This window comes from Polyodon spathula, chromosome 6 (genome assembly GCF_017654505.1).
Source record: "Polyodon spathula isolate WHYD16114869_AA chromosome 6, ASM1765450v1, whole genome shotgun sequence".
Taxonomy (NCBI): domain Eukaryota; kingdom Metazoa; phylum Chordata; class Actinopteri; order Acipenseriformes; family Polyodontidae; genus Polyodon; species Polyodon spathula.
This window is the reverse complement of record NC_054539.1, coordinates 23160577-23177467: the sequence shown is the minus strand read 5'-3', so window position 1 is coordinate 23177467 and position 16891 is coordinate 23160577. Positions and strand designations below refer to the sequence as shown.

Below are 16891 nucleotides of genomic sequence, written 5' to 3'. Positions count from 1 at the left end.
GCCTTCAAAGTCTGCAGATTAACAGGCTCCAGTCGGTCAAGGGAGTCCTTTGCTTGTTTCTGTAACCATACCAAACATCCAAAGCATTTCAAGAACAGGCACAACGGCATTAGCCTCTAACAAGCACAAACTTGAACCCTGCTGTGACAGGGTGCTCATGTCACGTGTGTGGGTAACCGCTGTTTAAGAATGACAGAGACAGAATGGAGGTGGAGTTGAAACGCCGGCACAGTCGCGCAGGATTTATTCACAGAAACATAGAACGAAAGTGAACAAAGGTGGTCACGTGACGTTACCAGCCATGGTAAGGCACATAGGACACATGCAGCAAGCTGTACAAAAATAAAACACAGTACGAAAACCACAAATAAAAGGTGCCACACTGGTGAGCATTAGCCTTATAAACAAGGCGTCCCACCCCAGGAACCTGCTACACTACTTAACCCTCGCTATACATTACATGGGATCACTATCCCCTAAACTAACCTACTGAAGAGCCGGTATTCATACGATGACTCCTGTTGCTTCATACGGCCTTGGCTGGGCATTGCCTTTTCAAGCAGTGCTTGCAGTTTCAGGGTTGCCTAGCTGTAGTTCCTGCAGAGCAGGCCCTCTCCCCCTGAGTATACGCAGCTCCCGTCTCTAGCATGGCATTGCAGTCGCCCCGAGCGATCTCCACCGGATATTTTTATACACAGTCGAGACCTGCCCACCTGTTGATTGAGGACCGGGACAGCCAATCACTCGTTGCCATTCCTCTCAACCAAACCTAGCAGGCAGCATGTCTCAACTGAGCGTCCGGTTCTGTAAACAATAGAGCAATCACACAAATCAACTCCAAAACAAGACACAATAAACCCACATACAAATTACACCAATACTAATTCCCACTTGTGCAGAGCAATCGTCCTGCCACACGTGCATGCAAACCATATTAAATGTTTGTTAAAGAATTTGCATAAAATGCATAATTATATCAAAAGATTACTGTCATCAAATTCAGTTTGAACTTTTTAGGCATTTTAAAGGCCATTCCCCAATTCAGTGATCTGGGAGTTCGTTCTTATTTCTCTTTTTGGAACCTTTTACTTGCTGTGGGGATTTTTATATATTTTTCAATGAGTTTTTTTTTTTTTTTTTTTTTTCAGTTTTAATAGTAATTCAGTAGATACGATAGCTGCATTAGTATGCTGTAAATACTGTAGCGAGTGAATTAATCTGTTCAGCCGGGTGAACACTTTGATCTAAACTTGCATTGTCTGGCAGAATGCTTGTCCAGTTCAGTTTACATCACTGTGTTTGAAATTTCGTTGCTTGTGAGATATAAATGTGTTTGGTCACTGGGAAACTTTGAGGGTTTCAAAAACTGTATTAAAAGCAGATTTAACCCTGGAGCTTTCTGTTGAATAGTATTTTTTTTGTTGGTCCGTAATGCTTAATATTTGATCTATGTTTAATACTTTTGTTATTACTCCAATGTATTGCAGTGCTAGTGATCAGCACCCACTGAGTGGTTAAGCACAGGTTTGTCAAGTATTGTTAGATAAGGTTTAAATTAAAACTTGATTTCCACTGACCCTTGTATATAGCCTGATTTGAGTTGATTTCAAAAGTGGAAAATATTTTGCTTTTGTAGCAGAGTGAAGTGACATTGCGTATGTAAACATGCAAATATGTGATTTGCCTTTTTTAGTTTCTGAGCTTTATCAGATAAATGTTCTAAACATTTGAAACTAGTTGGAAGTGAAAACTGAAGAAATTACTTTCCGATATGTTTTGAACTTCAGTTTGGGATCTGGTTCACAATATGATAACTAGTTAACCATAGATGTTCAGTACCCTCCAGTACTGTGAAGTGAAATGTATTTTTCTTCCCCTTGCAAATGACCATGCAGTGACATTCAGTTTTGACTAGCATTTTCAGGGCGGTTTAGCAGAACCCGATACCTTTAGAAAGCTTTAGGCTTCTTGTGTACTGTAACAGCAAATGCTTTAAACAGCTTGCGGTTCTCAATTTGTGGTCATGAACTGGTAAATTGAATTCATCTGAAGCTCCTTTCCATTCTTGGATGATTAGTCAGTTTTCCTTTCAGTAAATATTCCTGCAACAGTCTGGATAATATTTCATATTTATCATTTTAACAACTTATCACCCTTTGGTGAAAAACATACAATTAGAAAGTGACATTTAAAAGGTTTTAAGGTTGTAATCTATAAGCCAGTCTTTTGAAATATCATTACAGATTAAGTAATAGATAAATCTCGAACAAAGTATAGTTAACAAAACAAAAAGAGACTTTCTGGATTCGAATGAATGGTCTCAAACATGGAAACCTTTGCCTTTTCTCTATTTTTTTTTTTGTACTCCGATGTATTTAATTATATAATGAGAATCCAAGCTAAGGAACACGTGTACGGTAGTTTAACAGTTTTTTTGTAGCTGTTAAATTGACAGACTGTTAAACATGGAAATTAAAATATAATTAAGTGTAGATCTACAGTACGGTACTGTAGGCTGTAAATCAATTGTCAAAGTCAGCGACAAGTTTACCCGAGCCTAGGCACAAACAGATCAGAAACTGCAGTCCTATGTCTGAGGAACGTACAGTACAGTGTAAGTGGTGTACTGTATAGTGTTCATGCTGTGATTACATTCATGGCTTAAGCAACAGCGTCACTTTTCTGGAACTGAAGATGGTTTTGTACTGTAATTCAGGACACGTATACAGTACATAAAAATGCACTAGAAGTTGCTGACTTCCTGGCAGATTTTTACGACCCGCTTCTGACCCGGACCCGCTACTACAGGACCCGGCCTGAACCGGCAACCCGTTGCAACACCATCTTCTTACCTGCGACCTGCCCCGACCCGCTACCCCCGACCCCAATCCACAGATTGAGTTTATACAATAGGCTATGCACCGTGGTAGCTCTCTCTTGGTCTGGGTATATTTTAAGATGCATATTAGTTATCTGTACTTGCTTTACTATAAAGTACCTGTCTGTTCCTTTCGTGTCACCAATTGAAAGGGAGCTACACCTGTGCTTTTGCAGAGATGATGTACCAGTTTGTGGCTGTCGTAACTAGTCAGCTCACATGTTCATTATTTTCATTCGCTATGATTCCAAAAGAATTCCACACTTCTGATTTACCTCTTTTGTTTTACATTAGTTTACATGTCGTGAGAAGTTGCAGTATATTATAACTTTTCATAAAACAACGCATCCAGTTGGACGCACATTTGTTCTATTCGTAGTAATTGTACTGTTGGCAATAAAATGTTAATATCAGTTTTATTGTGTGATACTGTAGTGGATATTGACGGAAACTAGAAACTTCATTTCGTGCTGTGTGTGTCTTCTTGAGAGGAAACAATATTTCACTGTCTTAGCCTACAGTAGTTATTCAAAGCTTTTAAGCCTTTTAACTTCAAGGCTTTTTAACATTTTTAGTAATTTACTGTAATCTGGGTACAGTTTATAAGAACTTTAGTCTTTACATATTTAAGTGGTGGAGATAGACATTTTGATAATAATTTTTTGGGGGTTTTAATTATGAACTTGTGCAGTACAGAAGCCTAATCACTTGTTCCATTTTGTAGACATAGATCAAAGGAAACATTGATGGCAGAATCTTTGTGAAATTAATACTGGTGGTTTGGATAATGGACATTACTTTTTTTTTTTTTTTTTTTTTTTTTTGCTAAAACAAGATTTTAAAATGTAACTTTATATTTTACGTGTAATGGTGTTTTGTCAACTACCACACTTCTAGTGCTCTTGCTAGATTATCCTTTTTGTCAGTGAGTGGATATTTGCGGTAATGTTGTTAGGAAGCTGTATACAAAGTCAAATGAGTCCAATAGCAACTCTTATAGTAGGCAAGTGAGATGTATGATTGACAGTCACTTTTTGGATAAATTCAGTCTTTTGTCTTGAGTTCCTGCAACATTTTCCATCAGACCCTGGATCATCCTAACAGTTGGTGGCAGAGTGGGAATGACCAATGGCCAGCAGTAATCTATTGAGATGATTGTTTGTAACAGAAGTGAATGTTGGCTGAAGGAGAGAGCTGCTGAGCCAAGGTCTTGCCTCCAAAGCGTTCCGGTGATGAGCGGCTGGAGGAGAGTGAAGGTGGGTCAAACACAGCCTCAGAGACCCACTGGTGTTTAGATCATACTTTGAAATCCAGCAACGGATGGAGGAAAAGGCAGACCGGGAAGGAGCCAAGCAGGAACAGCGATGGGAAAACAATGCAGCACCAGTTTATGCAGCTGCAAGAAGAGGTAAAACAGCAAGGATAAGCCAGGAGAGAGAAAGAGGGATCTGGTGGAGCCAATGCCTTCCCTGAACAGCGGGCTGAGGAGCCAAGTAGAGGTCCATTGATGGATGGAGACGACAGAGGACCTACCAGCACTCCCGAAGGACCAGTGTACCAGGCCCAGGTAAGTCTGTAGGGTCGGGGAAAGGTCTTGGTCATGTTAGTAAAATGCAAATACATCCCAATGTAAATGGTAAAAACAAGATGTGTTAACTGTGGACAGGAAGGTCATATCAAGTCTAATTGTCCTTTTTTGAGGAAGCCTAAGCCGTCTTAATTATTGCTTTGTGCTCAGGTTCAGTTTGCCAATAAAAAAGGATTGGTATAGAGCAGTTACTGCAGGTTACTGTTAATAGCAAGACTGTACAAGCTTTGCTGGATACTGGAAGCTCGCAAACACTAGTGAGGGATACTTATGCTCCAAATGAATGTTTTAATGAGGGTGGGACAATAGGAATTAGATGTATTCATGGGGAAGAGGAGCCTACCTCACTGCAGATGTTTATTTGGGTATCCAGGGTCAAATTCTTTTGGAACAGTGGGAGAATGCTACAGAAGGCTGGCAGTACCCTGCAGCCTCTCTATGCCAACTTAGCTGAAGTGCAGGAGGGCAGAAACTGTCTGAAGGAGGAACAGTGTGTGGTTTCAGCAGAGCTCCTTTTATAAAAAGACTGACACAAGTTTACATTTGGTAGTACCCCAAAGTTTAAGGCAGACTGTTTTAGAGTGGGGACATACAGTGCCGTGGGCTGGTAAGCGTAAGACTCTTGCACAGATTGCAGGTAGATTTATTTGGCCTGGATTATATGATGTTAACAGGCACATTAAGACCTGTCCAAAGTGGCAATTGTCACGTTTAGAGTGGAAGCCGGGAAAAGCACCCAAATATCTCTTCCTGTAATTGAAGGGGTTGCTGTGGATGTAATAGAACCCTTAGAAAGGAGTAGAACAGGTAACCGATTTATTCTTGTAATTTGTGATTATGCCTCACGGTACCCTGTAGCATTTCCATTGAGAAATGTGAAGGCCAAGCAAGTGGCTACATCGTTAATACAGTTGTTTTCTAGGGTGGGCATCCCTAGAGAAATACTCGCAGTCCAGGGTACCAACTTTAGGTCCAAACTGTTAAAGCAGGTTTACCAGTTGCTGGGAATTAAGGCTATAAAGATTGAAAAGTTGAAAAGTATGCTGATCAAGTTTGTTACCGATACCAGCACCGTTTGGAACCAGTGGATCCCCTACTTATTGTTTGCCTATCACGAAGTTCCACAGGACTCGACCGGATTCTCACCTCATGAGTTGTTGTTGTATGGCAGGCAAGTGAGAGGTCCCCTCGAAGTTTTGAAGAAAGGACGGGAATCCAAGGAACCCGAAACCCTGAACATCGCTGCCTATTTCTTAGAGGTGAGAGATCAGCTGGAAGGGGTGTCTGCCATGGCGAGACAGAATCTAGAGGCGGCTAAAGATCTTTCAACCCGGGGCAGTAAGTTTTACTTCTGATGCCTACAAAGGAGACAAAACTATTAGCTAAGTGGCACAGACCATATGATGTACTAAACCAGAAAGGGTCCAGTCACTTATGAAATCCTAATGCCAGATCACCAGAAACAAACCTTTCATGTAAATCTTTTGAAAGAGTGGAACTCAGGGCCTAGCAAGGAGAGTCTACACCTGTTCATCAGGGTTGTGGAGGATGCAGAGTAGGAAGAAGAGCTATACTTCCTGCAAGAACAACACAATGTGGACTGGGACCCGAAGCACTTGATGGCAGAACAACAAGAGGAGATAAGGTCTTGCCTGAAACCTGAAATGTTCCAAAAAAAGCCTGGATCTACTAAATTGGTTCATCATAAAATCCATTTGAAGGATAGTGGTCCAATCTGTTTGATGCCTTGCAGAATGCCAAAGAAACTTATCTGATTTTAAAGCAGAACTGGGTGTGATGATCTTGTTGTAGAAAAATGGACCATTTCAATTTTGCAACGTCTTTCGCAAAGTTATTACCATTAGCACTTTTGATCCTCATCCCATGCCACGTGTCGACGAGATGGTGGAAAAACTTGGGAAGGCAAAGTTTCTAACTGCTCTTTTACCTGTGAACAGGGTATTCCGATGCCTCCAGTGTCTAAAGAAATTACGGATTTCCGGACTACTTTTGGACATTACCAGTTTTCTGTGATGCCTTTGGGATTGCAGGGTGTTCCAGCAACATTCCAGAGATGATTGAATCAAGTGCTGCGAGGAACTGAATCTTTCTCTGCCACATACCTTGATGACATAATTATCTATAGCCAGAGCTGGGAGGAGAACATAAATCATCTACGAGCTGTACTTCAAAAATTGCAGCAAGCTGGACTAATTGCCAACCCACAGAAATGTGTTTTAACAAAACAAGAGTCCAACTACCTGGGGTATCATCGGGATAACGGGGTTCTTCATCCACAGGTGGGGAAGGTTCAAGCAGTGTTTTAAAGTGCGTTTTGCCGGGAACCAAGAAATGGGTTCTTTCTTTCTTGGGACTGGCAGGATGGTACTGGCAGTCTATTTCGAGGTTTTCCGAAAAGGCTGCTCCATTAATTGACCTGACAAAGAAATCATAGCCCAACAGGACCAAGTGGACTGAGGACTGCAAAAAGTCCTTTCTTCACTTAAACGGAGCTTTGAGTCGGGAACCGGTTTTGCATGTCCCATCCCGGAATAAACATGGCAAATAAAAATAAATGTTCGTTGTGAAATCTTATCATGGTATCTGTTTTGTATTCCTGGGGGATGAAGTTTAAAAAATAACTAATAATGAAACTGATGTATGAGTATGCATCTTAGTTTACCACAGCATAACGGTAGCCTGTAAGACAGGAGAAAAAAACTACTGAGGGTGGTCTGCCGGTGGAAACCTGGGGGGAGAAGGCTGTTCTGCTTATTGTTAAAAACTAACCCCTGGTTGCTTAAGCCAGGTTTTTTAGCCGTAGCCTATGTATAGGATATGTGTTTTGTTTATCTTGTGTGTGGTGTTTTTTTTTTTTTTTTTTTTTGTAGTAAATTATTAACTGTTCAGATTAAGTGCAATAATTAATAAAACACCATCACTTTTTGGATAAATTCAATATTTTGTCTCTGATTTCCTGCAACATTTTCCATCGGACCCTGAGTCATCCTAACATTGACATTCATTTACTGTAATTTTTTTTTTTTTTTAAGGTTACACTATACAGATTAAGATATTGATGTGAAATGTAGTTCTTTGTGTCCAAGATTGATTTCTATTAAAAAAATCATCCAGTACAAATTGACCATTTTGCAGGGACATTCTCCTGGCGATTCTATCAAGATTCTCCATTTAATCCACCCGAAGATTATTTCATGCAGAATGTCATGCAGTTGGTGGTAGCTGTTCATTAATATTGAGCATTTTCCCAATTTTTATTACAATAAATGAAGAAAAAAAATATATAAAATAGTATGTGTTTTGCATTCGCCTTTATCCAAAATGTAAAAAACTATTTAAACATGACAAATGATAGCAGTAACATGTTTTATGAGATTATCTGTAAATCTCATGAAAATGTGTGTCTGTAATTAATTAATTAATTCATGTATGTATTGTTTTGAGTGACGTGGAGGGGGCAAGTAGATGTTAAAGAAGGACAAGTAGATTTCTCTTGCATTTTGTCCCTTGACAACAAGATTTTTTAAAATATTGCCCACCCCTGTATGAATAGTATTACTGTATCTGTTATAATTAATACATAAAAGCAAACCATTGTATGGTTTGATCACAGCCTGTGCTGTGTACTACTGAATAGTGGCGTTTTTTTTCATGTACAAAGATTGCATTTTTAGTATGCAGCAGAGCGCTGCCTTTTCTACAGTTCTTTGTTCGGAGAAGTAGTTTGACTGAAAGCCACAAGCCTGTAATATATTTATTAAACAGAAATTTTGGTGAAGTCAGATGGACTGCAGTTTCCCTTGTTCTCCTCAGTGAAAGGGATTTATTGGCTGCATACATTCCACCCGCTCATCCAATTAATGGACATTTGTGGCAAGAATTTATTACTGCTACTGGGAATGCACAGCAGGTCTCATTGACTTTGAATTGGCTACAAAATTAACACCTGGAGTATTGGGAAGTTGGTGCTCCTTTTAACCCATTAAGTACCAGGTACATTTTTCTTTGAAAAGAATCACAACACAAGCTGTAATTATGTAATTGGATACGTTAGATTTAACGGTTAACAAAATTAGAGTAAAGCCCAATTGGCACAGGACTAAAAATTACCGCATAAACAGTGGGTTTGGAATTTTTACTGATCTCCGTAAAATGTAGTCCTGTGCGAGCCGTCCATTTCTTTTTATCCCAGATTGTTTGCTGAGAGGTCCTCTGATTTGTTTTACAGGACATCAGGACCTATAATTGATACAGCATTTCCAGGGTATTCGACTCTAAGCAATACCAGCCTTTACAATAAACCATAATATAGTATTAAAATTGGTACGATCTGTCCTGAGATTTTACAGTTCAGTAAACTCAACGATTGGGCATATACACACTGACACTGCTGTGTAAAAGTCTTAGACATGTTGCATTTTTCAACTGTGATACATTATGAGCATCAGCAATTTACTCAAAGCCTCCACTAGTGTTTTCTACTATTATAACAACCTTGACTTGCATAAAGAAGGAAAACATTGAATGAAATGGCTTGCATCACTTGATTTTCAAGGTGTGGTATCCGAAGCATAATCAACAAATACAGAGAAACATCATCTGTAATTGACAAACCCTGGACTGGAAGACCCAAAAAGCTGTCTAACAAGGATGAGCACTACTTGAAGATAATATCCTTAAAGAATAGAATAAAGACAAGTGTTGAATTGACATCAGAATGGCAGAAGGCACAGGTGTCATTGTTCTTCCATCAACAGTCCAAAGCACCTTTAACCATTGTTCCATAGTGAAATTTCTGTGTTTTTAGAGGATATGGGATGGGCGGAACTGACTGATGTTTATAGTCTTTTTAGCATGGCAATGGAAGTCATTCTTAGGGCATGAAAATGGGTAGTGGGAGGAGAGCGCTTGGCTTCTGGAATTCAGCTAACGCCAATTCCAGCATACGTGGATGACCTGACAACCATGACTACAACAGTAGCTTGCACTAATCAGTTATTGGGCAAATTAACCAATAACATTGAATGGGCACAGATGCAATTTTAAGCCCACTAAATCAAGGAGCATATCTATAATTAAAGGTAAAGTAGTAGATAATGTTCTACGTTAATGGTGAGGCAATACCAATAGTGTCTGAGAAGCCAGTGAAAAGTCTTGGGAGATGGTACGAGAGGGGAATCTCTAAAGGACACAGTTCGTGTGGGAGAATTGAGACAACAAGCAGTGGAAGGGTTGAAGTGCATAGACAGCAGCGCTTTAACGGGCAAACTAAAACTCTGGTGCTTTGTTTGGTCTACTCCTGGGGCTCCTGTGGCCACTGACTGTGTACAAGGTTTCTTTGACAACAGTAGAGAAGCTGGAAGCTTTAATCGGTTCATATGTCGGAAAATGGTTGGGAGTTCCATGCTGCCTCAGGGGACATTACATGCACTAGAAGCCTCGCGGCGGTTATTTGGGCAGTTTTTGGTTTTTAAAATGTAGTTTTCTCCACATATGGGGCTGCGCGTTTGTGTACCTTCCTGTCTGTATGTATTAAATATTCTCACAAAGCAAGAATCGTGGGAGTGCAGAAATAAAGGAGAGTTCCTTCCTTATACCTAAAAGCCCTGGGAGTAGTCACATTGATGGCCTCACAGAGAACAATTGTATTGTGATACAGAACTGTGTTCTACTTTTATTATTTTTATTTACTAGTCTGCAGTGTGTTTAGCTGTAATGAGATTAGTCTCTTCTCTCTGCCCGAGTAAATGGCTGACAGTCTCTATACTTTTCAGTCAGCTTTTAGAAGGCGGACGTCTGCTTGCCAACTGTGCTGCTTTGATAAGTCGATTAGCATCGGGACTAGTGAAAATAAATACCAGACCTTGGAGTTTTATTACGCAACGAAGTATGGAGTTGATGTTCTGGATCAGATGGCACGGAAGTATTCCGTGAAAGCTGGCTCCCGGCGGTGGTCTGTTCAGGTGTTTTATAGTGTGTTGATTGTGAACAGCCTTAGACTCAAGTTAAAGGAATACCGTTTTGTCAAAAAAAAATAAAAATAAATTAGACATTTTTATTTTTATAAATTCTGGTGCTGTGCACTTCTGTAAAATGTTTTTTTTTTCTCAAGTTTATTTATCTACGTTGTTCAGTTGCTTTTGCTCATATGATAATAAACTGATTGCTGTTGAAAAGTAAAAAATGTATTGCTATCGTTTCAGTTTTATAAATATGTACCGTGTGCTGTAAACCGATGTCTGTTCAGATGTTATTTATATATATATATATATATATATATATATATATATATATATATATATATATATTTATATGCTTCGGTTGTTCAGATGTTTGTGGCGTACTCAATAATAAAAAAAAAAAAAATTACATCCGACTGTTTTTCCTTTCGTTATACTATTTAGTGTTTTGAATACAGCCATCAGAAAGACTGCTGTTGGGCTTCTAGGGATGAGTATATCTCCGGTCCTTCTAGTGTTAGCAGAGTCACGCGACAGATGCGTAAGGGAGGCAGCACCTGTGTTGAAAATTGGAAGAAAGTGGGCAGCAAAGAAAGCCTGACCTCACAAGGCTGACCTTCAAAACGGTGTTATCATGAGGAAAGTTCAGCATGGAAGAGGGGTCTTGGTCTCAGTTCAGCTCCTCCTATATGGCACAAGGCAGCCCCAGCTCAACAGAGGAAGCTAGTAGTCAACAAGGTGCAAAAGCAGGAGGAGAGGATGAGGTGCATAAAGGCAATTTCCAGGTCAAGCAGGGAGAATGGATGAGATGGGAGAGTGTGTAACAATGCACGATCAGCTGGCAAGACCTATGGACAGTGGAATAGCAGGATCAGTTTCCTCATCAGGTCAACATATGATGTTCTTCCATCACCACCTAAACCTCAGGGTGTGTAAGGATCCCTCATGTCCTCTGTGTTTTCTTCACCTGGAACATTAAGACGCATTTTGACAGGATGTAAGGTGGGTCTAAGCCAAGGACGGTTTACTTGGCGCCATGACCAGGTGCTGTGATGTTTGGCCTTAGCATTGGAAGACAAGTGTAACATGGCCATTAAGTTGCCACCAGTTTCATCAAAACAGAAGACAACATTCCTCCACTCAGGAGAGCAACCGCCAAGAAAAAGTGTTAAAACCAAGCCTCACCCAGGACAACTGGAAGCTGCTAGAGACTGAAAGATGCTGGCAGATGTTGGTCAATGGCTTATTTTTCCACCTGAGATTGCCACCACTAACCTTCGACCAGACATTGTTTTGTGGTCTGGATTAGCACGCCTTGCTCACCTGATAGAGTTAACAGTGCCATGGGATGATACTGTGGATGAGACGTATGAGAGGAAGAAACTTCCATATGCTCAACTAGTCTGTGAAGCGGAACAGCGAGGATAGAGATTCAGGATTTACCCAATGGAGGTGGGTTGTCGAGGATTTGTGGCACACTCTACAACCCGGTTTCTCGGAGCCATCGGATTCAGTGACCAAGAGTTGCATCGCACAGTGAAGAACTTATCTGAAGCAGTAGAGAGGAGCACACAGGCTTTTTAGGCACACAGGCTTCCTCTGTGATACTTACAGTAGTAAGGAACAGATTTGTGTGTACATGAACCTCCTGAGGAAGCAAATATCTCTTAAATGTATTCATCTTATAACTGAGTAACTGTAAGGAATCTTTTTTACAAAATGAGAAAATACTGTATTGAAAGCCATTCTTTTAACCCTTTCATGTGTAGTGATCTTACAGTATATGGGGATGGATTTAAAAAAAACTCCTAGTCTTTATATGGAGACATATGGAAGATGCAAATGCATGTGATAGTATGTTCTGGAAAAAAATTGAAAAATGTCAATGAAAAATATGTATTTGTGTCCAAAACTACTTCAAGATCTTTCATGGAAGGTGTATAAATTCCTGAATAAAGATACATCCTATCATGTTCTGGACTTTCTCTACCATTTAGGGTTTTAGAACTTCATAATTACAGATTTGTTTGAAAACCTGGCAGACCTCCCTTTCCCTTTTTGGAATGCTGTCGTGGAAGGTTTGCCTGGATGCAGTTTGTTTTTTGAATACAGTATTTTTATTTATTTTTTATCTGCTACTGACAAATTTTAATTGAGGCTACCTTCCAGTAGGATGTAGTTGTTGTGGTTGTGTGTACATGTGGAAATTTATTTTTTTCAGTCTTTTGTATAAGCAGAAGGACAAAGCTGGGCTCAGAAAAAATGTGCTCATTCTACTCTGTGTGCTGTATATCTGAGTAGGCCTTCACTGGCTGGACAGTAGGATTCTGTAACCTTTCTGGCATTTATTCTGACTTCCAGAATTCTTGTTTTATTCAATTCCTAAACCTTCAATTACAAATATTTTCCATACAAATGTACAAGGATGGCTGTGCTGTAGTAATGGGTTATGTTGCTCTCAGGATAGTATTTTAGGAGTGACAGAAGCAACACAGCTATTGATTGTGTTTGATTGGGTCCATTTCTTTACACAGTTAGGATAATTATTGGTTTAGGACTAGTTTACTGAAAAAAATACTGTCACTCTGTAATGACAAATGATAGAAATTTCCCATCAAATGCAAATTAATGCACTTTGCCACACAAAACCGCAGCCATTGTGTTCTTTACCAGCAGCTGGTACTGTACCTATTTCACATGGGGTACACAATATACTGAAATGTGATATTCTGCCCTTTCCACATTGGGGAAATTAGCAATGCAAATTAATTTAGACAACTGGAAGGTGAACCCTGTACCCTGCCTCTACTGATTTGTACAGCTTATTGTGACAGTGGAGTACAGAAGTGGTACTGTCGGTATACTTTGTACTACAGAAAGGAAAGGAAAAAAAAAAGAAATTCCAAAATTGTGTGCAGTTATAAAACAGCATAGACAATTCCTCCCACCCCACCATTTTAGTAACGCTAAACGGTAAATGTCAGAAATAAACATAAGTTTATTTGACTAATGTCTTGCTTTCATCCATTGTAAGGCTTCAGGAGTCGTGTGTGTGTGTGTGTGTGTATACATATATATATATATAATATAATCTGTTCACTGCCTGTCTTTGTGGTGTTTTTTGTCTTAACCAAAGTGTGATTTTCTGTTGGAAAAACGAAGGTCCAAAATTATTTAATTTCCTTTTAACAGAATATAATTTTTTCATCAAACTACTATGTATTTGGAGTACGATGTCCTGTAACACCGTTGTGAATTGTTTTATATGCAAATTGTTTTATATCATGTTGAACTAGTTTAAATTGCTCAATTCTGCATTACTGTAAGCTCATTCATGATTATTTTGTTAATGGAAAATGTGTTTACAGAAATAAATATGGTATATTCTTCGACATTAATGATTGTTTAGTTAATTGACAGCTTATATGCAGGAATGAATGCCTCTCATTGAAAAACCTGCATTTATTAATAAGCTTCGGAAAATCATAAGATTAACTGGTAAATGTCTGAAAAGCAATCCATTTCTTCATAATTTCGGACATTTACCACTTTTTATTTGGTAAATGTTGACATTACCAGTAAAACTGAAGATTGACCAGATCTGGACTTTTACCGTAACTTCTATTGATTTGAGTTAAGATTACTCTGATTAAATAGCTGTGGTTTTGTGTCAAGTGTAAACTTACTTTAAATTAAAAATGTGATTGCTTATACAATTTTTAATTTATTTTCTTGGCAGGGATGTGGTAAGTATTAAAGCATTCTCGGCAGACGGCAAAATAAGTGTCTCCTAGGCAACCATTTAGCATGGATGTGGAAGAGTTCCCTCCCCCTCCACCTGAAGGTAAGGGTCTCATTGTTCTGTGCTGTGAATGGTTTATATTTTTTATAGAAAGATGTCATCTATATTAGTATATTAAGTGGGGTTTACTTGTCTTTTTATATCTTGTTTTTGTTGGACATTAGGGAAAGGGAGTACAGCTCTATGTATTGTATCTGTTCATACAAAGCTTCTTGGCCTGCTATATTGAACTATGTAAAGTTTACTTGTTAACCTGAAACTTTGATTTTAAAAGTTTAGCATTATTAAAGGGTTAATTGGGCTAACATGTGCTAGTTGTAGTCTTCTTAATTCTCTTCATGATCATGAAATAATAATAAATGTGTCCAATAGCTCTGCATTCCTTCTATATATTCTCTTGGTGAATTGGAATAAGAAATCATGGCCACAAGAAGCTCATATGTAAACAAGACAAGGCATGAGGATTGTGAAATTGTCCTGGGTGTGTTTTTATTTTTGTAGGCTTGGTTAATGACTCAGTGGACCCATCTGCTGCTGGAAGGCTTAACGCCCTGCTTCAATCATTCTGCTGCTACCGTTACAAAGCATACTACTGTAATTAGTGCTTGAGTTTGAACATGATGGTGCATAGTGTTCTGTCTATCCAGAATTAAAGTATTCACGAGTCACAATATTTAAAATAGATACCAGTACCAGAATCTGCCATGTTCTATTTTCAGATGTCCTATACCATGTATTGTAATACTGTATTGAGACAATATAATAAAACTTGACACAATGTAATCTCTCCAGTGCAAATTGTAATGCCAAGCATCTTCAGCTGCTAATGTCTCCTAAACCATTTGAGATATTCAGTGAAGTGAGTGAAGTAAAAAAATAAAAAATAAATAAAAAAAAAAACCCTTGCTCAATATCCAATAATAATACCCTTCACTTTTAGTTTTATTTCTAATTTTATTAAATCCAATTGCTTTGGAACAAAAGCTTCAATCAAACCAATAACAAATGGATTCCAGCCTTTTTATGACACAGTAAATCAAATTGCTATGAAACGGTAGACCTCTGCTTTACAAAAACATGTAGGTAGAAATGAAGTCTTGGATTGAGAACAGGAATTTAACAATGCAGTCTGTATTAAGAATTTTTTAAAACTGCAGTGCAAGAATTACACTGCAGAAGTGTAGAGAGAAAGTGCCCTCCAGCTGTATTTTGGTGGTGTTTCTTTGTGAGATGCCTGAATTTCATACCCCAGTGCTGACTAGTTGAGAAAGCAAGACAAAGCAGTGGGAAATGAGAACAGAATATATATTGTTGTTATGCATTGTCAATTGTTAGCCCCTGAGTGTTTTGAGTTTAGCACTTGCTGCTCTTAAATTCAGACAAACTATTTGCTTTAAAATGAGAATGCTACTTGGTGAATCCCTATACATTAGGAATATGGTTTCTTATATAAGCAGTGCTATTAATCAATACCTTAAATACATACATGGTGATCTTTTATGTTATGTATAGGGTGACCATGTAAAGCTTTTTTTTTTTTCAATTGAGTACTGGCTTTAGTAAAAAAAAAAAAAAGTGTGTGTGTATATATATGTGTATTATGTTTCTTAATGTTCTGGGGCTGTTGTACTTTGAGCAGTACGTTTTTTTTCCATGTACAGAACCAAGATTTTTAACTGTATGTTTTACATTTGTGCCTTTAGTCTGGTAAATACCAACCATGAAGCTGTCTGTGCTTATGAGCTTTTTAGTTATTTATTTGAATCCTCTATGCTCGGGGCATGAAAGTGGGCCCATAAAACAGAACATGTATTTAAATGCTTTAAAAAGTGTAATAATGGCCCAGAGTACAGGAAGAATAAATATTCAAGCAATTTGAAACTATATGTACACACACACAGCACAAGAAATGGTAATAATAATTGAGAATCCCAGTAAGGAGAGTTTGCAGACTTGCAAACATGCCACCTTTACAGTGACTCATATTTTATAAACCATTTTAAGCTTTTTGGTTTCCGGATGATAAAACCCTAAGGGTTTGAAATAGGGCTTTCGTACTCGGTACACATGTGTTCTGCGATTCCCTAGGCCATGTTTTTATTGTGGGTGTTTAAAAATAAAACTCTCCTGCCACAATGTCAGTGCCTCATATCAAACCTTTGAAGTTACAGCTGCACAGAGACAGTACGCTAGGAGCTACTGTTCCAATCATTGATACGCAGCTGTATTTGTTTATGTTCTTACTGAAGTTCCATTGCCAGTGTTGGTCATTTTAAAAATTAACTCTTTCACTGCCACATTGCTTTAACCTCTCGCCATATCAATGACTGCATGCTGTGACATAGAGGCTTTATAGTTAGTACACAGTTGTATTCTGTGATTCTGTCAATAAAGTTCTGTTAAAGGAGGTGTCCAGTGAACACAGACCATTTTAGTGCCTTGTTCTTTTAGCCCAGGGTTGGCCAAAGCTGGTCCTCCCACTCTTGGTCTTTAATTCCAACTGTGTTCTAAGACCAATTAAACCTCTGTCCAGACCTGACGTTCTTAATTACTGTATATCATTTTACCTGTTAAACGTGGAGTGGAATTGTCCTCCAGGACTGTGATTTGGGCACGCCCATTTTAACCTCAGACCATATTCA

General features: G+C 38.7%; 1 protein-coding gene across 4 annotated transcripts in view; it reads left to right on the top strand.

The window, feature by feature from the left end:
- LOC121317042 (rho guanine nucleotide exchange factor 10-like) overlaps nt 1–16891 on the top strand; it is an 88944-nt gene that overhangs the window by 2151 nt on the left and 69902 nt on the right. For 3 of the 4 annotated variants that reach the window (XM_041252602.1, XM_041252599.1, XM_041252601.1), the window contains exon 2: nt 14187–14291. In XM_041252602.1, coding sequence (XP_041108536.1) covers nt 14255–14291 — 37 coding nt within the window. In that variant the 5' untranslated portion in view covers nt 14187–14254. Of the gene's footprint in view, nt 1–14186; nt 14292–16891 lie in introns of those variants that run through there. The other variant, XM_041252600.1, reaches the window with a different exon arrangement.